We start from the raw sequence: 23689 nt of genomic DNA, 5'->3' as shown, positions 1-23689 counted from the left end.
AAGGCTAAGCACGATTCACATGTGTACAGAGTCTTTCACACTTATAATTCATAGTGCCGTCAACATGAAAACGACAAATTATAATTTTTCACTTCATATTGTTCGAAACTTTTTGCTGTTAAATTGAGTTTTTTTCTGTTCGAAACTATTGATGTCTTTTTTACTGTCGGAAAATTGAAACTTAAGTGGACATTTTTAATGAAAAATGTGAACTGCCATACCATCCCTTAAATTAAATGCCGAATGTGAACTGAAACTATTTGATGCTGTTTTTTATTGTTATGTTTCTTAAAAAACTGGTTTGTTCTGTCCTGTTTTATTCTTATTGTTCCTAAGATCACGATTAAGTTTCTTTAGTATAGGACACTCAAGAAGCCTGCTATATTGGAAACTTAAGTGACGCTTTGTATTTACAACTGTGCACTGCCTTACCATATCTTTACTTAAGTATGAATGTAAAATTGATACTAAGTGAAAGATGTTATATAAATGTACACTGCACTACCTTCGCTAAGCATTTGAGACTAGCCCTATAAACAGTATTGAAATGTCGATAATGCAAATTCTGTGCAATAACATGAGGCTATCTTAAAAATGGAAAATCCGTAGATCTGTTGTGGCTAAATTTACAACGAATTGTTTTGAATCCAAAGAAATTTTCCAACAAAAGTTGATGAATTGCTGGTAATGTAGTTCGCAATTAATTATAGGCATGGGATGTATTTTTTTTTTTTTTGGGTTTTAGAAGTTCAGTTTGTACCAATATAGCCGTTAAATATGTTTAACCACTTCAGGAGGCAGCTGCTACCAAAAGCTGTTATCAAAAGTTGGACATTTTACTCTTGTCAGAGGTGATTTGCACTCTAGATTGGCAGTAGTGGCTTTCTCAATTCACGGATGGCAACCAGTTTAATCTGAGCCGATCTCTTACTAGAAAGAGTAAAATTACTTAGGGACATCGCTGTGTTATATCTTATATTTTAAATACTTTCTTTTAGTCGAATTTTACCCACCTCTGAATTATGCCTTACTTAAAGAGTTAAAGTTCTTAATCTTCCGAAGGCAAGGCTTTTTTCTACGTGGATAACATTATCATTGTAAATACTAATTAATTTTTTTATAAAATAAAAAATAAAAACTTACAACAACATTTTAATGAAAGTAACTAACTGACTTCAATATAAATAAATTCTTGACCGATCGATAGAGAATTACAGAACCAGAAGCAAAAGAATACACCTTTTTTCAAGTGGTGGGGTGATGGGTAACCCCACTTGTCTTCGGAAGGTTAAAAAACACTGCTGTTGGTGATAAAAATACATTTTCAAGTTTTAATAGTACCAAGTTACAAATTTTGCAAGAATCTTTAGCATTGTAAGTGGTTCTCTACTAGCTGTGATTTTTCATGTTCATGTTCCTTATATTTATTGTTTCCGTTTTTCACCGCCATAATTTGTTTAAAAAAAACATTACTATTGCTGAAATGTCAGTTCCGTGACATCTTAAATTTTAACTTATTTATTGAATATTGAATATTGAATATTGGTACTTTATATAAATATTATTTGTAATTCTTTTCGAAATATTAGTTCAGTTATTATAAAAAAAAAAAAAAAAAAAAAAAAAAAAACTAAACCACTGCTATTATAACCCTTGGCACCAGAAGAAAGATTATTTTTTTCAAAAATGCAATCGAAGCTCCAATAATGTGATATTTGGACTAATCATTATTTTGAGTATCCGAAAACTATAATCAAGCGATGTTTATATAATTGAATTATTATCCATAGAATTTTTTGACAATTTTTTTTTCAATGAAAAAAAAGTTGCTCATACACCACAGTGACCCATACTTAGAAAATAATAAAAGGCTATTTCATTATTAATTCTCATTAATATATCTATAAAGTCGGTTAACGGACGTCATTTAAACGTGATAAACTCATTACAAAAATTTGGATTTAAAGGCACTTACGTTGCAAAATGGCGCCCAACGTATGTTTATTTTTTTAAGTACGATTTAAATTTATCTACATATAATAATTTTGCTTTGAAAGAGTAGACCAAAGTGTCTATTTAAACATCTCGAAGGTGTTCTTATAGTTGTAGAAAATTTATAAACAAAATTAAACTTGTCAAAATAGTTCATAAAATAGTAAAAATAAACATGACGCAAGAAATTTTTGTTTTTTTGATTTTCTTATTATTGAAATAGGGAAATGTAATAATTGTTTTTCATATTTCATCTACCATTTATTTCATTATATTTATTTGTTTACAATATTCTCTACCTTTCTATATCTCTTTCTCTATTAAACAACAATATTTTCTATCTTTTCCAATCATTTTATACATTTTTAAACAAATTTTAATCTATTTACGCAAAAAAAAAATAAATTTTTACCTTACAACAAAATTCATGTAATCATATATTTTTCTTTTTTTCATATCGTTCTCGCACATTAATCGCACCACCACCACCACCACTACCACCAACCACCAAAACCACAAAATAAGGACTAAAAATCTAAAAAAAAAAAAAAATCAAATCTATATAAACAAAACATCATTATATAACGAGTGTTGCATTGCTTATTTGCGACGAAATCACAAAAGATACAGCATTACAGTACTTCTCTATCGATTATATATATATACAAAAAAAAAAAATATAATCAAAATTTTTTGTAAAATAAAAATTATAAATTAATTTACAAAAAAAAAAAAAACAAAACAAATACAAAACAACAAAAAAATCTATTCTCCTATATATATATAGTATATATATTGTTCTACTCTTCAAAGCCAGATTAGAAATTATATAAATACTTTTTTGACATAAAAAAGTATACGAAAAATGTTCGAAGAAAAGTTGGCTGAGGATGAAGTTATGGCGAAGGCATGCCCAAGTCCCGAAATCGGCGATTCTAGAAAAAGACCACTTGATTCCGATCCGGAAAATGAACAAAGCAAACGCTCACATTTTAGTTCTGGTAAGTCCCATCATTAATTATTTATTGTGATCGTTTGATTTCGATTTAATTTATATTTAATTTATATCACATACACACATGCGCATTAAAAATTAAAAAAAAAATATACAATTTATTAATTTTTTTTTTTGGGTTGAAAAAATATATAAAAAAAAATATTTATCATTCAATTAAATTAAAAAAAAACAATCCATAAACATAATGTTAATTTTAAAAAAATTCAAAAAAATGTGCATTCATCTTTGTCATTATAACGGGAATGTTTTATTTAGAAAGTCAACAACAATCATAAAAGCATTCTTATAAATTTGTTTACGTCACTCAACGTGGATTAATTTCATGTGATGCCAAATACTTTTTTTTTTTTTTTTTTTTTTGAGAAAATAACTTTAACATTTTTTGTGTCTCTGAAATACTTTTTGTGTCGGTAATCACTGCAACATTCTTATGATTTTTTTTTTTGTATAGCAACTGAAAAAATACATTTTTTCTATTAAAAAGACATTAAATTCAATTAACCCTCAGTAAAGACCATACAAACATTAAAGCCAGGTGAATTAGTTGCCTTCAATTAATTAAAAAAACATTAAGACGCTTCTAACATTTTTTTCTTATCTCAAAAACATTCTCAAATCCATGAGCACCATTTATATTAATTCTATTCTTAAACAACAATAAAAATAAAAAAAAACCATACAATCTATATAGCAGCTTAAAACATTGAAAAAAAAAAAAATCAATCATTAATGCGAAGTGAAGGGTACATTGAGATGTTGACTAGGCACTTTATATCCTGACAATCGACTTAATACTTTAATAGTTGAACGCTTTTTGGTTTAACTTCTTTAAGTTATTAAAACGTACCTATTCTCTCTTCAATTTTTAGCGCCATTTTATTATTTGGGTTATAAAGTCAAAAATAATATTTTGCCCTTTAAAATTATACCTCAATAGTTTGCGTAAACTGATTTTCTTTCTAGTCACTGCTACTCCACAACTCTTATTATTTCTTAACGTAAAAGAGGAGTTCCGCAGGGCTGAATATTGGGACCCCTAGTTTTTATCTACATACATATGTACAAAAAACTGTCAATTAGATGTGTATGCTAACGTGTTGTCCAAATACGTAAAAGTTTTTCTGAAGGATTGGTTGAAAATGCTGCCATTGAATTCAATGAAGACCTTCTCAGCAATGGGTCAGACAAAAATGGACTTTCCTCAATCCAGTAAAATGAAAATATTTGGTTATTTTAAAAAGAGCCATCGAAACGCCATATTCCTCCAAATTTTTTTAAAATAATAAACCAATTGAGTTTGTTGAATCAGTCATGAAATTACCACATGACTTTACTGCTTAACTTTAAGGCTTAAAACGTCCTTAACCCTCCCGGTTTTGAATTGTTCCATGTCTAAGGCAATTGGGTTGGGAAGCTATATGCCATTTGAACCGCATTCTCAGGACTTCTTGCTGCTATAAGTGAGTATGAGTTTATTCGATCGTGCTGTTATTTGTCTTGTGTCTCGTGAAGATTTTTTTCAGATTTTTGTATAGACACTATTATTAAGAAAGCTTCTTCCTTAATGAATTGTTTTTAAACTGTGGATGTCATTCTCCATAAAGTTGTGTTTGAATCGGTTTTCTGTAAGGTGATTCTCAATATTCTTTTTTTTTTTAAGGTTTCAAATGGAGATAGGTGTATCTTAAAAATATGCTCAAATTTGCAGGTTGAGGGAGACTCAGTTTTTATGGAATCCCCAGGTGAAAAATGGTGATTTGTCGGTAACACAGTTTTTTATATTGTGTTACATGGGAACCGTAGGTTTAAGTAAATCAATGACACCCCATGATAAAAATCATTATCTGCCAATGGACCGTTTGAGTAAATGGAAAAGTAGTTTTGTGGTTCCATTGTTCCTTACATTTTCTTGTAAAAAGATCCTTAAAATCATTATTTTCATCTCAGAACTTAAAATGAAGAAGTCCCAATTCCCATTCTAGACTGTCATCTTTTCTATAGTTTAAGCACTATCTGCAAAGACATGCTAAATAAAGACTTAAATTAAAGTATAGGTACCATAACCTACCCTTGTGGCACTCCTAAATCTATTGATCTTATAGCACAGATGTTATCACTGAATTCCACTTTTTGAGTTTTATATTTCGAGTAAGATCAGAAGTAATCACACATGAGGCAAACTTATTTTCAACATAATTATAATATTAGCTATATTACTCTGTAAGATCAGACTAATTTTATTTGGTTACTTTTCTTAGGAGTAAAAGATAACTTTGCAATTTTCTACTGATATAAATAAATTTATAATTAATTTGTTTATTTATTTTTTTTTTTTCGCATCAAAAAATAAAAACATATTAAATCATACCGACAGATATATTAATGGTGAATTTTCTGCTTCACAAAAAAAAAAAAAATGCTTTTTATATGCAAATTCAAATTGTATAGAGCGAGTTCATTCGAGTGAATAACAGAATTACCGACGTTACCGACTTAAATACCGATTCACTTCGAATGAATAGAATAGTGATAAGGGAAATCAAGGAAAATTCCCATTAATAAATAGCAGAATAGGACTGATACAAACAGGGTTTCTTTACCCAGAAAAAAAAAAAAAATACATTTCAATCATGCGGTTTATTCGGTAAATACAACTTCTTGGAAAATTGAAAGAGCCTTAACTTTTCTTTTCAAACAAATCTTAAGTTGCAAATATGGGAAAGTTAAATTAAAGTTTTGTAGTCGACTGCAGTGGCGCCTAAGTGTCGAATACTTGAAAACTTACTCGTAAGTGGTAGTTCCTATATAACATGTGAACTGCCTTACCGACGTTCTATGTAAGTGTTTACTGTGGCACTAGGCCATTACTGAACAAAGATTTTCGCTTTAAGGTGCTTATCACATCAATTTGAAAAAAGTTGTTCTGATATCTTGCCAATAAATAGGAATCAATACCAAAAATAGCAATTCGTTCCATTAAAAGTTCCTTGCCTTTTGGCTATAGTTATATTATAATGTATATAAACAAGAAAAGTCCAACGCCAACCCTTATTTTTGCTGGAATACAAATAAATATGAAAAGCAATTATTATTACTATACTATAACTAAAGGTGCTTTTGAGTTCCGATTATATCGTGTATAGCCTTTTAAAGGCACAGAGAAAACAAAATAGGTTAATGTGACCATAAAACACATTTTCAATATAACTCTTGCCATAGAAAATCACCGTAAAAATCGACAAAATTAAATTAAAAAAAAAAAAAAAAATATTTATAAAGAAAAAAAACTAACACTACCTACCTATATCTTTATTTATGAACATATATGAGAAAACGTGTGGCACGACATTTATATAAAAAAAAAATAACTCCAAAGGGCTTAATGTTTAACGTTAATATATTATAACTCAAAGGGTTTAATATGTTACGTTGATTTTTGTTTTATGATAACAAAACTTAACTAGCAAACAAACTACTGAATACTATTATGCGCTAGAGAAGAAAGAAAAAGTATTATGAGAAAATAAATGGTGTATAAGAAGGAACAAAAAAAAAATAATAAAAACGCTTTTTTAATTGTTTCTTATGCAATCATAATAATACTAGCAACTCACGCGAGAATTTTAAGAATATTATTATTTATAAGCGAAAGAAAGAGGTTTAGTGTTGAACAATTAAGTTTCTAGTTTGTTCTTTAATTATATTTTTTATTAATGTACAATTCGCATCCGCAAATGATTTGTGTTGGAAGTGGGACGTACTTTTTATTTCCAGAGTTTGTTTTTTAGATTGTCGATAATATAGTTCGATAATAATTTTTCGTGTTATATACAAATGTTTAACTTTACAAAAATGACATTAAAAATACTATCTGAAATAACTGAAATTAAGCTCAGAAGATTATAACAAAACTGTCAAATAACATCAATCATGAGGTTTGTTTGGTTAAATGTCAATACAGGGGTTCACAATGTGAACATCCATAATATAATATTTTCCAAGCAAAATTTCTTTGATACTGCAAACATCAAAATTAACTTGGTTGTGTTTATTTTGTTTTGTATGAAAAAGAAAAACAACAAAATTCACTTATTGAAATTCGATGTGGATAAAGTCTTAACTACATTGACTAAAAAAATTAAAAAGTAAAAAAGTACAAGAGTGAAAGTTTTAAAACGCATTTTGTGATTTTTTTTCCTAAATTTGATTTTTGATTTTGGTTTAAGAAAATAATTTGTATGCCCTTTTGCCTTTTCCACAAACTAATTGCGTAGCCAGAAAAAAAGAAATATTTTTACTTTTACTCTTTACCTGTACCTATCTAGTACATTTACATTTTGATTTTCTCCTTAAGTGGTGCCAGATTGTTTATCTTGTCATTATAAGATTTTATCGTAGAAAACTTCATTACAGAAAAAAGCCTACAGTAATAGATTGGATGATCTTGCAAATCTGCAAAACAAAAAACTAGTCGAAATCTGGTTGATTTGTCTGCGCTCTTCAAAAGTTCAAAAGTGTTCATATGCAATGCATACTCCCATAATGTCAAAATAGAAATGACGTTTTACTTCATCTTAAAAAAAGACACTATCCGATACATATTGTATATTTTATACATCACTCCAAATGTTTGTAAACTCTCTTTGTTCATCAATATTGCTCCCTTTTGGAGTAATACAATCACCCCTTGTTCCTTTTGTCTGTCTGTCTGTCTTTCTGTCTGTCCGTCTGTAAGTACCTCGAGCTACAGCCTAAACTACTGAAGCGATTTTCTTTAAACTTGGTAGTAAACAGTTTTGGGTGATTCCCTAGAGGAGAAATTGAAATTTTTTTTTTGGGACCAAAACTAACGGTACCTCTCATATAACGGAAATAGAAAAGTTAATTTATTTTGAAAACGGCTCTAACGATTTTGATTAAAATGTTTGTGTGCAGTACTACAAATAAGAGCCAACTTTTGAAATTAAAAGATTATTTTTTGTACCGTTATTAACGGTACCTGCCATATAACGGTTTCCTTGATTTCTCAATATCTCGTACAAGACTAACCCGATTTCAACGAAAATTTTTATACAAAAGCGTTTAAGTGAAGGTAATATTAAAATATTAGAAAATTTTCAAAAAATAAATTTTTGGATTTTTAAAAAATATTTAAAAAATTTTTTTGAAAACCGGTTTTTGAAAAATTTTGAAATTTCGTTTTTATGTGTAAATTTATTATTCCTTCAAAATGTCATACTAAGTTTTTTTTTTTTGAAAAATGGTAGAAAATTTTTATATATAAAAAATTATTTTTTTAAAAAAACGGCTCTAACGATTTTCGAAAATTTTTTTCTAAAAATTCATTTTCATACAGGAAATAAAATTGCATACTTAGTGTTTAATTAATTATAGAAACAGATTTAATTTTTTAAATTTCTTGAAAAAATCAAACTTTAAATTTTCCCTAATTTTCTCGATCAAAAAGCTTTGACATTAGAGTTACTTTAAGCATAAGAGCAAGTACGTGCGACCCCAGTCGTGCATTTTATTTTTTTTGTAGAGCTAAAAGAGGCTTTTTGTTTCGGAAATCGCCAAATCTTTTTCTGTGAGCTCTTTTTTTTCTTGCTATGTGGGGTCTAGAAAGGGTCTTGAAACTACGATAATATGGACTTGTAATAAAAGTCTTGGCGAAAGAGAATGTTCCCACTCTCAGAATCATCGACACGGTGCTGTTTTTGGTCAACCACTTTGAATAGAGCTTTCTTATCGACAAAGAAAAGTAAAATACAAAACTAAGAATGAAAGAACTATTCTAGTAGAAATTTCTTCTTTTAATAACTCTCTCTTTACTTAAGTGAAAGATTACTCAAATTAAATCCATATTTTTCAATAAGGATCTCACAAATCAAAATTATGGGAGCAGAAATTTAGCTAGAGAATAAAAAATAAAAGGTCTAACAAACTTGTCGGCCAATTCCATTTAATTGTAAAAATTTTTAAGACTTCACATTTCTTCAAAAAAAAAAAAAAAAAAAACCAAACAACCCAGTATCCATGGACTCTTCAAAGATCAGCTTTCTTTATCTTTATTTCTTTTGCTAATTTAAATTTGTAATCGATTTAATTTCGATGCAAAATTTGCAAACCGATTAAATAAAAATACAATATGCAAAAGTTTCTAAAGCTGATATAAAAATTTAAATTCGTAACTATGGTCTAGACTCTAGACTGTTAAAATCTCTTCTTTTTCGAATTGGGATAGACAGAAAATAAAAAAACAAAAGAAGGAACTCTTAAGACTTGTACCATTTATAAACCCATCTCCATATTTACTTTCACTTTTTGAAGGTGTTAATGCGTGAATCGTGTTCTTCAAATCAGTTTCGCTTTTAATATTTTTTTTTGTTAATATTCAAACAATAGAAACATCTAGATTCATATTCATTTTATGTTATAAAACATTATTAAAAAAAAAGGAACTTCTACTAAATATGATTGCCAGAGAGATACAGAGATAGAGTGGATATAATAACAAAATATTTATTCGTGATGTGGACTAGTTTTGAGTGTGCGATATAATATTAGATTGCATAAGTCTGGGGTAGCATCCACAATTGCTGCATCCGCTAATGTAAAACAATCTGTGCCAATTTGTATCTTATGATATGACAAAACCAACAAAAAAGGCAGACATTACATTTACAATTTTTATTTTCAAAAAAAAAAAAAAATACAAAGTGAGATCAACAAAAATAATTAACAATGATGTTATTTTTTTTTTTTTGTTATCTTTCAGATACAAATAACAAGAATCTATCTTTTTTAACCTATTCTTTCAAGTTTTTTTATTATTATTTTTAATTTTTTAGTATTTTTGTTTAGAGAGTTAATTTACATATTAAACTTGTCTGTTGTCCTTGAGTCTTTTAACCAGTTGACATAATAAAAAATATTAATGCATTTTTGTATATATATATATTTTTGTGTGTTATTTTGAAAAGTGATGATGTGAAATAAACCACAACATCATATTATCATCATTTTTTGTTTTGTTTTGTTGATGTTAATTTGAATATAATACTACATCACGTATAAACGTGAAGCTTATTTGATTTAAATTTAACCTTTATTAGGAATGTGCAACTAATTGCATGTTCTCACTCTGTTCAATTCTCTTCTTTTTTAATCGTCGTTGTCGTTGTAGTCTTTTTACAGGTTTCGTTAGTTAGTTTTAACGATGGGTATTTAATTATGACTTGAAAACAAGTTTTTTTTAATTTTATTTAGTTTTTTTTTTTTGTTTTTATTATGAATTATGTTAATGATTTAGAAGGAGGTTAGAGGAAGATTGATATTTGTTTTTTTTTTAAATAGATTTTAAAAGTTTTCAAAATTTTGTAAGGTTAAACTTAATGAAGATATTTTCTATTTTACTTGAACTTTCGTTTTCTATATTTGAACTTTATTTATTTGAAAAGTTTAAGGTTTTACGCAAAACTGTCAAAAATTGCTTGTTTTTTTGTATTCCTTCAGTTTAAATCTACTTGAATTTATTACCGACTAAGGATCAGTTTCACATATCAGTAATTTGGACTAAAAATGACGGTATCGAAGACTCTGATATTTCCCATTTAAGAATGCGCACTACCTTACCATTCCCAAACTTAAGTTTTGACTGTAAAACTGGCCTGTCTTATCATTTCTGTCATAGATGATAACATTAATTTCTAAATGTTGACGTCAAATCACAAGGAAGATGCAATGATTCACTTCCGACGGTCGACATGGAATTGTTACTTTGAAAACATTGATGTCATTGTTGACTTTATAAAGAAAAAGATGTTATTTTTTTTACCCAGTCACATGACTGAAAATCAATTTTTGAACAACTTGTGGTATCGTGAAGCATTGAACCATCGTTTATACTCTAGCCATCAAACTTTTAGTCATTTAATACGTCAGTAACAAGACAGATACGCTTCCAAATAGCAACTTGGTCCCTTCCGAGCTCTCGAGAGTGTTAACTTCACCATGAAGCACATATTTCCTCGCACTCCGTCAATATTCTGAAGAGATGTTCTTCTACATGATAAAAGAAAAATTGTCCAACCAAATTTGTCAAATTTTGTCCCTTTAAAAAGGTGTGTTGAATGGTTTTAAATTTGATACTCACTACATTAATGCTGGTGTGCCTCAGGGTTCCGTTCTGTCTTCGGATCTTTTTCTTATATTCATAAATGGAGCTTATCCAGGACCGGCCACTTTTTGGGCAGTAATTGACTTCTCAAGTCATTGAATGATCAGTCATTTAACACTTCAAACAGACGCTAATCAAATTTTGTAATGTTGAAACTACAAGACCGACGCGTCAGAGAACAGATGTGTTCCTTTGAGAATTAAATTTAAAAAAATTTGTTTCTATGAGGTAAATACGGTGTTATCTCCCGGTTAAGATCTTAAATTTGCATTCCACAAACTTTTTGCGAATTGTTCTTTGGGTAGTGAAGTTTTTGGTGAAAGAATGGCGCATATTCAACTCCAGTCTTTTATGGGCCAATCTGGGATTTTAAGTAATTTCTAAAAATGTGCCTGTTTTCTTTTAGTGAATTTTGTTGCCTTTTTCGAAATTTTTAGAAAATTTTGGATAGTATACGTTTTTTGTGTTTTTTTATTTGTTTTCGCACTATAAATTTAGTTTACCACAGATTTGTTTAAAAGACACACCGAAATTATATGTTGCAACTAAAGATGTATTAATTTCAGTGTTTAGTTATGTCTTTTTGTGCACTTTTTTACAAATCGGAGCCTAAACAATTTTAACATTTTGATACATTCTTGAAAAATGTAAAAAATGTTTGTCAAAATATTTTTTTCACTCAGAAATTCGTACTGCTACCACAAAAATGGCAATATCAAAGCATAATTCCACCCATTAGACTGACTTTGACCATCATCAGATTCATCATAACAAACCTATTAAATGACCGTTTACTTGCCTCTTTTATTTTTAACCATTACCGATTATTCTCATCAGATCGAAAAATGTTCAATTTGTCAAAATACTTATTTCGACTAATTGTACATCACTTGCAGATTATTTTCTCAGATTTTTAAACGACTTTTTTTTTGTCTTCAATCTTTGTCAGTTTCAGAAATATGCTTTCTAGGGTTAACTTGAATTGGATTTCTTGAGTTATTTGAAAGGTTAGAAAATTTGTTTAAAAGTGGATCTAAATTCTTTATAAATAATATCAATAGCAGTTTGTTTAAGAAGTAACAGTCACAGCTTATGAAAGAACGATATTACTTTTTCAACAATTCAACTACTAGTGAAAAGGTTTGCCTTTGTTACGAAAGACATGTTATTTGTCTGTCAACAGGCACCATTTGTGTTCACAGTTCACAGCAGGATGTGTCATTTAATTTAAAGCTAAGTTTGAAACTGGGTTTTAGATCCCACTAAATGCTGCGATTGGAAATAGGTCATTAAAAGACCTAATGTGATACTTTCTTGACATTTTTCTGTCAAAAAAAGCTAACCATTGTTCTTTACTCAAAATTATTGTCTTTTTTATGATTTTCAAGATCAAAATATAGTTTCAACATTCGTATTAAGTCCTTCGAACAAAGTTGTTACATATCACTTGTCACACATGTCATCTGCCAAAAGTTTTTTTTTTTATTTTCATTAAGTAGAGCACACATTTTCCAGTGCTGTCATTTATGTACCAAAAAGCAATTAATTTATGTAACTCGAGTAAATTTAAATAAAAAAAAAAATTACAAACGTCACACTTCAGATATTTATGGATAAATATTTTAATTGGTATTACTGTTAAAAATAGATAGATACATAACTATGTTTTAGTAGCATCTATTTCCAATATAAATTCAATCAAGTTACAGAAATATACAAGTTATAATTACACTCGACTACCTTCAAAACTTTGATCGAAGGGCATCTGTTTCCCTCCCATAGAAATAAAAAAAGAAACCTTACAATTTTAAGAACTAACTTTATCTCGCATTTGGATTGGAATGAAAGAAGGAGTTTATGTTGAAACTTGATTCATGTTATTCGTTCAAAAAATTCCCTTACCTAGAAAAAAAAAAAAAAATATAATATTTATATTGATCATCAACGAAAGTAACTAAAAAAGTTCGTCTAAAGTAGATACAAGTATCTATATACTACAACATGTTTCTCTAGTACTTTACACTCCAATAGATTCAAATTGGAACCAGAGTTTGTGTATGTGTTTGTGTTTTGGGAAAATTAGCGCATTCGATGCATATTTATGCCTATTGTAAGGTATCTGTCAAATGTACGTATATAATATATAAACACTTTATACGATGAATGTATTTGTAAACAACTAAAACACACCACCTCCATTACCGCCACCGCGATGCCACCACACCACCACCGTCACTAAAGTCGATTCAATTTCGTGTTTGTTCATCAAAAGCAAACATGAGTCCAAGGTGAACTGGTAGCTCTAGCTACATATATATTTCATACTCTATACTTTTATAATACATTAATACGATACAACACTCAATCTAATACGTACGTTAGAAATGTGTGTCGTAGTGGACCTTTTAGTATTTTTTTTTTCTGTATATTGCTTGCGATTGCAGTACAATACAGAGGGGGAGTTATAGGGTTAAGGCGCCTAGGCACGGTGGGCAGGAAGCATCGATAGGTTGCACAAAAATGTCGACAAAAACTGCAAGTTGGGTTGTATTTGTTGATGATTATACATGCAAAATCCGGTAGAATTGAAATCCTAGCTGCTCCTTTTCAAAAGTTATTCATATTTTTGTATTTCTAATCTGGACAATTTGGAATAAAAATCAAAAGTTCTTAGGCGACAAGAGTTGATAATGGTATTTTGTAGAGGAGTTTAATACAATAATTTTTTACTATGGGAGAGGGGTCCATCTCCCCCCGTTTAGTCAGGAGGGGCAATTTTCTAAAATATCACGTTAAATACAAAAAAAAAATATTAAAAAACAACGGCAACACTTACAGTTATGAATGATACCTTTTTCAAAAGCAAGAATTGTACACTTGATTCTAATTTTTAAATCAAATTATTGCAGTTAATTGTTCTCGAAATAATAAACTTCAAAGTCAAAATTTGGGAAAAAAAAGTAAAAAAAAAAAACACATTAAATACTATTTTAACCAAGACTGTAAATTTAAATATGAAATAAATCAATGAAATAAACTACCTCAATTAATTTATTACCAAATTCTGAAAATTATATGCTTCTATGCCTTCTAGCTTTTGAGAAAATGGAAAATTAAAAAACTACTTTTTATCAGATTTGTATTTTTTAGCTGTGTTCGTGTTTACATAAACATAATGCTTGCAAGCAGTATGCCCCCTTGCAACCCCCCTGCTTGGACACACTTTTATAGGATTTGGGAAGGGTGCGATTTTGGGTGAAGGCAAATTTTCTTCAGAATTCTTCAGAATATAAGCGAAAATAGTTAAGAAAATGAAAATCTGATAAAAAGGTAGTTTTCTTATTTTTAATTTTCTCGGATATTATAAGGCATAGAAGCGTATGGTTTTCAGTATTTGATAAGAAATTAATTGAGGCAGTTTATTTCGTTGATTTATTTCATATTTTAATTTACAGTCTTGGTTAAAATAGTATTTAATGTGTTTTTTTTTTTTTTACTTTTTTTCCCAAATTTTGACTTTGAAGTTTATTATTTCGAGAACAATTAATTGCAATAATTTGATTTAAAAATTAGAATCAAGTGTACAATTCTAGCTTTTGAAAAAGGTATCATTCATAACTGTAAGTGTTGCCGTTGTTTTTTAATATTTTTTTTTTGTATTTAACGTGATATTTTAGAAAATTGCCCCTCCTGACTAAACGGGGGGGAGATGGACGCCCCTCCCATAGTAAAAAATTATTGTATTAAACTCCTCTACAAAATACCATTATCAACTCTTGTCGCCTAAGAACTTTTGATTTTTATTCCAAATTGTCCAGATTAGAAATACAAAAATATGAATAACTTTTGAAAAGGAGCAGCTAGGATTTCAATTCCAACGGAATTTGCATGTATAATCATCAACAAATACAACCGAAATTGCAGTTTTTGTCGACATTTTTGTGCAACCTATCGATGCTTCCTGCCCACCGTGTAGGAGTATAGGGTTTAAAGGGAGGTTTTTTCTTTTATTTAGTATAACTTATGCCTTCTTCGATAGCTGAAAACTATATCAATAATAGCTAGCAACTTGATTAAAGATTTGATTTGAAAAGAATTTTGTGCTGATTGCAGACACATTTTGGCAAATTTCGCTTTCATTTTTTCACCATCTTATAAGTAAAAAAAAAATACTTCAAACACTATAGTCCAAGGGTTGACCATCGAAACCGAAAACCACACCTTGAGTTAATTCAACTATTTTCGAGAGTTAACTCAAGATCCAGTGAACCTATTCCTTTATTTTCTTTCCAATTTCGTAAACCCTTTCCGCGTCTATCCTCTTCTGAAATTTTCTTTTCGGGTTAAGTTAATAATTTCCAGGTATAACTAACTCTGTTCTTACCCGTGGCGCAATATTTAGTGAAATGGACAATCACGCCAGAGGTCTGGGTTCCAACACTTAAAAAAAATTCCAAAAAAGTACATTTGTTCAAGGGTTCCTCTTGCGAGGAATTTACATACAAGGCCTTTCGAGAGTATCATTGTCATGAGAAAGTGACTTTCTGCTTAGAGTGACTTCTGGTTGAGAATAAGTCGTGAGGACTTTCCTTTTAACAAGGTGTCATGCCCTTAATTAATTAAATTAATAACTAAGTCTGAGCTAAGTTTGTCCTGAAATAACTGGCCTTCGCCAGAGCCCCTATTCGAATTCTATTATAAAACGAAATGATATTATTTATTTTGAATTTATGCTTTCATAGATTTATTATAGAACTCATAGCATTAGATTTGATTCGCACAATATGTCATTTTTAGTCAACAAATCAAGTACACAAACTATATTCTATCAACTAAACATTTGCTGTAACAAAATGATAAGGTAGTTTGCAGTCGATAATTTGCTAATTTTTATTTTTTTTTTTTATATAATGAATTGTAAAAGAGAAGGCAATGTTTGATAGTGCATTTGACAATAATCAAAATCAGTCGGTAAAGCAGCGTCCACATAATGTCGATTCACTGTTAGAAATTCGATGTAAATCCGGATAGAGAAGATTTCTGAGGAGTTAAAAGCTTCGAAGAATCAGAAAAAATTAACAAAGATCAAAGAATTAGCTCTTGAAACATTTATCACGTTTTTTTTCAATCTTATAGATTTTTTTTTTAAGATTTTATAAATTATTTATTTATTTTTTGTTTACTACAGAAAAAAAAAAAACAAAATAATAATTTAAATAAGCAATGGCGTTGCCGTCTGCCGGATTAACGAAAAGTTTAACATAAAATTAAATAACAATTAAAACGAAGGTAAAATAAAGTCTACAATAATTCAAAGCCTTGCATACATAGAATACATTTTTTTTTTTTTTAATTTTTTTAATTTAATTTTATTATACACAAGAACTGTCAAATAGTTCTCCATTATTGGTCATTTAAATTTCAGTTAGTGCCACTTAAGTGAACGATATGCAAATATATACACTACCTTATCATCTCTAAGCTTATTTGTTGACTTGAAAACCTCCTTTAATCTGAAATTATCAGAATTAAATTCTCGAAACATTTATCACGTGTCGTTTTAAGCCCCAATATTATAATCAATTTTTTTTTTTAAGGATCGGTTGGGTAGTGAAAATTTTTAAACCGGAACTATCACATAGATTTCCAACATTGACCCTTTGAGCTTCAGTAATTGGCACTTAAGATTAAGTGTCACCTACCAGCTAAAAATATACACTACCTTATCGATCCTAAGCATTAATGTAGATTTCAAAACTTCTCTTTATATAAAAATGTCAGGATTGAAATATTTAAGAAGCGTCGTTTAAAGGCCCAATGTTATATTAAACTTTGTTCAATTGTCGGTAAGGCAGTGTACATTTTTAAAACCGGAATTATCACTTAGTTTTCCAATATTGACCCCTTAATTTGTGTAAGTGGCACTTTAGTGAGCGGTGTTATATATTTGAGTATCACTTCTCAACTAAAAACAAATACTACGTTATCGACCCTAAGCTTAAGTATTGACTTAAAACCTTCCTTAAATATGAAAATGTCTACCCTGCGATCTAAAAAAACAAACATTTCTATTTATTCAAAGAATTCCATTTAAAAATTGAGCGCCCTTTATGCATAAACAATTCAATTCCACCCCTTGACAAAACATATTGACTATGTTACGTGTACACACCACACACCACGAGAATATTCATCGTTATAGGTTATCTTTTGCTGCTGCTTACTAGATTGTTGTTGTTGTTGTTGATTTTTTGTATTATTATTATTATTATTTTTTTTTTTTAATGACTTTGTATTGTTGGGCATATTTCTGTAATTCAAGTTTGATCAGAAATATGGGTTTCAAACTAGTATTTTTTTTTTCCTCTTCATCATCAGCGACCCTGTTCATCCGCCCGCTATCATTTTTTTCAACTCTGGTTGTTTGGATCTATTGATAGATACATGTGATGATGTTTAATTGAAGGATGATGATGATGATGATACTTGTTTCACATGATAGAAAAGATAGTTATGAAACTTTTTTTTTTCTCGTTTTGTGTTCAAAAGCGTCAATAACCAAACGAGGTTTGTTGTTTAGTAAGAAGACAATAAAATTATCATAATAGAACCTTTAAAACGTTTGTTATATAGGGAAATGCATCATTTCGTTTGTTCGTGTGTCTCGTTACTATAGCAAATCTAGCATCTTGTTTTGGTGTCGTGTCGTTGTCGGAACGAATCGAATAGTATCGTACCGCATCTGTGTGGTACTTTCCCCTTGGCATTCGATGATGTCATTTGATTAGCGCAGCTGAGTTCATATAACGACCACTAGCACTATTCCACCATACAACACCACCGCACCAAATCGAAACGAAAACGAGAGAGTTTTTTAGCTTTTGTTTTATTTTTGAATATACTCAAATAGTGTGCAAGTGTACATATAAGCCCCACATGCCCCACAGACTCTTCGAGTATGTTTGTATGACTGTGATGTTGCATCATGTGCACAAAAATTTGTTAGACAGGTTTTTTTTTTTTTTTACTTTTTTTTGTTTGCGCTGATGGCGCGTATTAAATCTGCCTGCTTCTGAAAAAAAAAAGGTTGATGGTTATATAACGGTATATTTTTTCTCGGATTGAAATGATGTTTCAAAATTGATTTTCACCCCCAAAAACCCAGACCGACCGACTGAGCCAACCCTGGTGTAAAGCCAAATTGTCATGCAGCACAACCAGCACCAGGCAGCATTCATAAGGGTAGTTAGTAGATATATATGTTTGCATTTCTTGCAGCTATTTGGTACTGATTCTCTGCTGCTGCAACTGCTGCTGCTGCTGATGTTGGTAATGGTATTTGATGATGATGGTGGTAGTGCTGCCGTCTTACTGACCTACTTAAAATTTTGCTTTATTGTGATTTTTATTGTTGTGTCCTGCGCATAGGTTACTAAGTTATATATATGACACTGTTAAAGTATATTTTTTTGTGTGTTCCCAAGGAGCACTTGACCAAAAGTGCATGGAAACACATAGTTTCAACAAAACGAAAAAAAAAAAAAATAGCAACAAAAACAACAACAACAACACAAAACATGTGCTGCACAACAACTCAGCCATCAGCCACAGACTATGTAACTAAAAATATACAAAAAAAAAAAAAACAACATAAAAACAGAAATCCAATTCAAAAATGTTTTTTAATGCAATTATATAATAACAACAACAAATTTACCCACTGTTAGTAGTAGAATTCACAATATAGGTAACATTTTTTGTGTTGTGTAAATGAGAGAAAAAATGTGGCCGCCCAGATTCCAAGGATTTTTCAAAGTTACCCGCCACTTTAATCAGCAATTCTAAAATGGTGTATGGTTTATGCAAGAAAACATGACAAAAAAACCCCACAGATATGTCTGCTCTGTGTGAATACAGAGCTTATGATGACAATAAGGACACCAACCAACCAAAAAAAAAAGTAAAAAAAGAAGAAGGATTTAAGTCTATATCCTAGAAAAGTGCATTTAGTATTCCATTCCCGAGACGAGAAAACAACAACAACAACAAACAATGAAACTAGAAATGAATTTTAAGATATTCCTTCACCCCCTTCTCAATTCCAAGTTTTGAAAATAAAGCTTTCTCCTTTTTTGTTAAGGATGCAACTATAAGAAAAAAAAAAAAAAAGAAAAACATATAAAAAGTACTTCACTGTCATCTACTTAAATTTTTTGAATTATGTAGCAATCCTTCATTCAATTTGACCTAGATATACCTTTGGTTCTAGTTTTTTTTTTTTATTTTGCTTTTTGCCTTTTCTTCGTTTCCTTTTTTTTTAAACTTTTTTTTTTTATATTGGATTGTGCATTTTATTTCGCTTAGGACATGTCTCTTCAAAAAATACTCAATTATTTATGTAAGATAAAGTTTTTTTTTTTTTTTATTTTTTTTAACTTTTGCTTTGTGTGAAGAAGAAGGGTAAATTTCAACAACAAGAAAAAAAAAAGTGTTATATTGACTCTAACTAAATCATAAATAATTTGACATTTGAGTAGATAACTGAATAATGAATGAAATCAGGGAATTGTTATAAAATGTCAAGATATTCATTCATGTATGGTCTGCAGACATAAAATAAGTTAATAGGTTGGCATTATTGCAGAATCTTTCATAAAAGTGTTTGTTTTATTTTAAAGACATTAAGTTTTTTAACTAAAACCAAACCGAATTCAAAAAATTTAAATCAAGTAACATTTTATAGAAAATTAAATTTGAAAGATCTATGAGTTTTTTGATATATGCTATCCCTAAAACTTTAAGTTTTATGAAGTTTGAAAACAAAAAAATGTAACTTGACTATATCTGGGGTCGAATTACCGGACACGATTACGATCATACGTTAACGTTTTGTTTATTGCTCTCTCTATTTAATTAGTAGAAAAAGATAGGGACACATAGCAACCATACGTTAACGGACGTATGCCGTAGTTCGACCCCTTAGCTGAGTTGTTTATTGAACCAACAACGATATTTTGGTATGAAAAGGCTTGGGGTGTAAGAGTCTTAGGAAATAATACTTAAATGTTTAAAAAAAAGACGTCTTTTAAAAAGCAATTTTGTCAGAACGTTATTCGTTTGCTATTCTCATTTGAAGTGAATTTTCAGGGAATTCAGTATTGCCGTTGTCGGTCGTTTTTCAGGGCAATCAGCCCCCGGAAATATGTAGTTTTAATGCCCACTTTCCGAAAGAAATTTTTTTTAAGAATTTAAGAAATTTACTTCCTACCAATTTCCATCTCTTAAATGGAAACTAGCCCTAAAAGTGTCCAATTATAAGACACATTTTCTACACAGAAAAAATAAAGGCACTTTAACATAAGATAATACTCAATTTAAATACCATCTGTTTAAAACAATAAGATTCCTTATTAAAATAAATGGAATCCGTTTAAATTCTGTTAAATTCAGAATGAACAACTGTACTAAAAATGAAAAATCTTATCAAGTCTATGTGAATATAATATTATGAAAAAAAAGAGAACACATAATTTTAAATGGATGGATTGTTAAGTTGAGTGGAACAGAAGTAAACTCAATCAGAAAAAGTATTGTATTTAACAGTTTTGACTTCTTAAAATAAAATGATTTTCTTATTAAATTAAATAGATTCTTTCAAATCGATACATTCAAGAAATCAAGAAGATATGTCCTTTTAAATTAAGACTGAAGTGTTATTGGCCGTACAGTAATCTTCTTAATTTAATACAGATTCTATTTTTTTTTAGCATGCCTTTTTTCTCCGTTTAGACCCGAAACTTTAAACTTTGTGAGGAAATCAGAATATGTTTCCACACCACACAAAGCTCATGATGTCAGTATTTTCTTTTAAAATTCAACTCATTTACTTGAAAAAAAAAAAAAAAATTGGAATCCACAAGAAGTTGGTCTTGACCATTGTAACAGAACTTTGTTGAAAGAATTTTCTGTTGTCTCAAGCTGAAAATTTTAATATTCGAGATATGTAAATGCCTCGCTCTTTTCTTCCACCAAATTGTAACTTCTATTATAAATGGCTCTCATTGTTTCCATTTCGTCCTCGTTTGCACATAAAAATTCTTTTAGAAGAAAAAACTGATAGCCGATTTCTTAACTCAATATCACTTTGCGATTTTTCACTTTCACGATAGTTGATCTAAGTTTCATTTTCTTTTTGTAAGTGATATGGTGTTAGATGAGCTCGATGAACATTTAAAGCAAAACTTTCAAAACCTTTTGTGACAGTTCATACTTCCCATGTTTAAAAAAGAAATCCGTATAGAAGTGATTTTATAATTTCATAAAGGGTTTTTTGTAAACTCTGCTGTCGCTTACGTTAAAATGACGCTAAGGGCTTGATAAATATTTCCATTATGTATTAGTAGATGTTTTCAAGTTTTTTTATTTTTCCGTCCACTCGGGCGTATACGTAATATTTTTTCATTTAGTTCTATTTGCAAATTAATTTAGCAGCCAAAAGCCAATTTGTTTCCCATCTTCTGCTTTTTTTTTTGTCTAGGGGAGCTTTCGAGGTATCAGTAAAGCATTTGTTGGTCCTTTTCGGAATGCTTTTGTTAGGCTCTCATTGCATTTTCTAAGAGTATATGTTGATTATCCGAGTGTCCAAATAAATCACGTTGGTTTCTTCAGACCTTTTTTATGAGTTTAAAATATTCTAATACTTTTGGTTCAAAATAATTTTTTTTTCCTTCATTTAAAAATGACTGCTTTTGGTCAAACAATATTAATTGAATGTTATCCTTAATTACTTAAACATTATTCAATTTAAAACTCAAGAAACAATATATATGCATTATGTCACTATATCTATCGTTAAAATGCGGCACTACAAAGATTCGTATTCTACAACCCATAGTTATATTTTTTTTCTAAGTAGGAGTGCATTTATTAAGACAACTTTTAAACTCTATTTGAATATAAGTTGTTAGATTTATAATCTTACTTGTAAAAAATGATCTAAGCATATGCACATACACATAACACATCATATATCTTTATATAGAACCCCCCACGTAATCAATGCAATATATGATCAATAAGATATTCAATTTTAATGATGATTTAATATCATCAATTGAATACTGATGTCATTTCCAACACGTTAAGGTAAATGACAGATGGTTTCTGATTAAGTAATAAAATGTTTTTAGATTTGTATTCACATCAGGATGTTTCTTAAAACATGGATTAGTAAATGTTTTCAAGTTGTTTTAAATTTTTTGATTCACTCGGGCGTATACGTAACCTTTTTTTTTCATTATGTTTTATGTGTAAAAGAATGCAAATAAAATGCAGCCAAAAGCTAAGGAATTTAAATTGGGTCAATAAAAGATACAGCATTCTATGGCGGAAGGGGTAACTCGACCTTCGCCGTGGAAAAACGGTGTTACTTAAAATAAGACTAAAAAATAAAAAAAAAAATAAAATTTTAAAACCCAACTGAAATGTATACAAAATCATGAAAGAGCTCTTTTAAATCCAGAAATCTATCATCAAATTTTCTATGAAAATCAATTTGTTTGAATTAGTAGCTTTTCAAAAATTATATTACTCTATTCCAAATACTTGAAGAAAAATTATTATTTCACTTTATAGCTTTTGTTTGAAATATTTAAAACTGAAAGAGCCTTATTAATTTTTTGACATTTGTTGTATTGTTATCAATTTCTTAAACTGTCAGTTTCAATTGAATAGAATAACCCAATATTTATCATAAGAAGCTTATAAGGTAAAAACTTAACAAAATTATTTCTCATACACCTGTGTTTTCCTGTTAATTGATTTAATAATTCATAAAAAACAAACAAACAAACAGAAAGACAGGCATAAAGCAGAAGATATATTTTAATAATGCAAATCATAACAACAACAAAAACAACAAAACTGCATGTCAATTTTATTACAAAATCATAAAACTCACTTTTTTATAATGAACCAACACATCATCATTATCATAATCATAATATTTTCAACCACCAACCAAATTAATGTCAATGTCGCTATTTAGCTAATTTTAATTTCAAAATATGTGATGTCGTCGTCGTCGTTGTAGAGTTTAAAAATCATTAAATCGAAAGACCTATAATTAATAGCTTTATTCTTGCACAATGGAATTTTTTTTTGTTGCTGTCTTCTATTGCATCGACCGATAATGAAAACATTGTGTATATTAGCTAGTTTAGGTCCAAAACCAGAAGTAAAAAAAAAAGAAACAAACAAATCATAGTCAAGGAAATAGAGTTGCATTATGGATACGGTGCTGGGATTGCAGAATTTATTACTTGGTATTGATTGTATTTTGTTTCAATTTGATTTAAATGGAAACCATTTCCATGATATTATGATAAGTAAGTACATTGATTTATTTGACATAACATATCAAAAAGTAAGCTGGTTATGAAGGTTTTAAAATGATACAAAATACACCTGACGAAATCATTAAGACACTAACTTCAACAAAA

General features: G+C 29.3%; 1 protein-coding gene across 4 annotated transcripts in view; it reads left to right on the top strand.

Annotated features, from left to right (window-relative positions):
• LOC129915429 (RNA-binding protein Pasilla) overlaps positions 1 to 23689 on the top strand; it is an 82230-nt gene that overhangs the window by 17991 nt on the left and 40550 nt on the right. For 2 of the 4 annotated variants that reach the window (XM_055994969.1, XM_055994970.1), the window contains exon 3: positions 2806 to 2993. The exons of 1 other annotated variant lie outside the window; for it this stretch is intronic. In XM_055994969.1, the coding sequence (XP_055850944.1) occupies positions 2858 to 2993 (136 nt within the window). In that variant the 5' untranslated portion in view covers positions 2806 to 2857. Of the gene's footprint in view, positions 1 to 2805; positions 2994 to 23689 lie in introns of those variants that run through there. One more of the 4 variants, XM_055994962.1, reaches the window with a different exon arrangement.

The sequence above is a fragment of the Episyrphus balteatus genome, chromosome 3 (genome assembly GCF_945859705.1).
Source record: "Episyrphus balteatus chromosome 3, idEpiBalt1.1, whole genome shotgun sequence".
Classification (NCBI taxonomy): Eukaryota; Metazoa; Arthropoda; class Insecta; order Diptera; family Syrphidae; genus Episyrphus; species Episyrphus balteatus.
The sequence above is the reverse complement of the archived record's forward strand: the minus strand, read 5'-3'. Positions and strand labels throughout refer to the sequence as shown.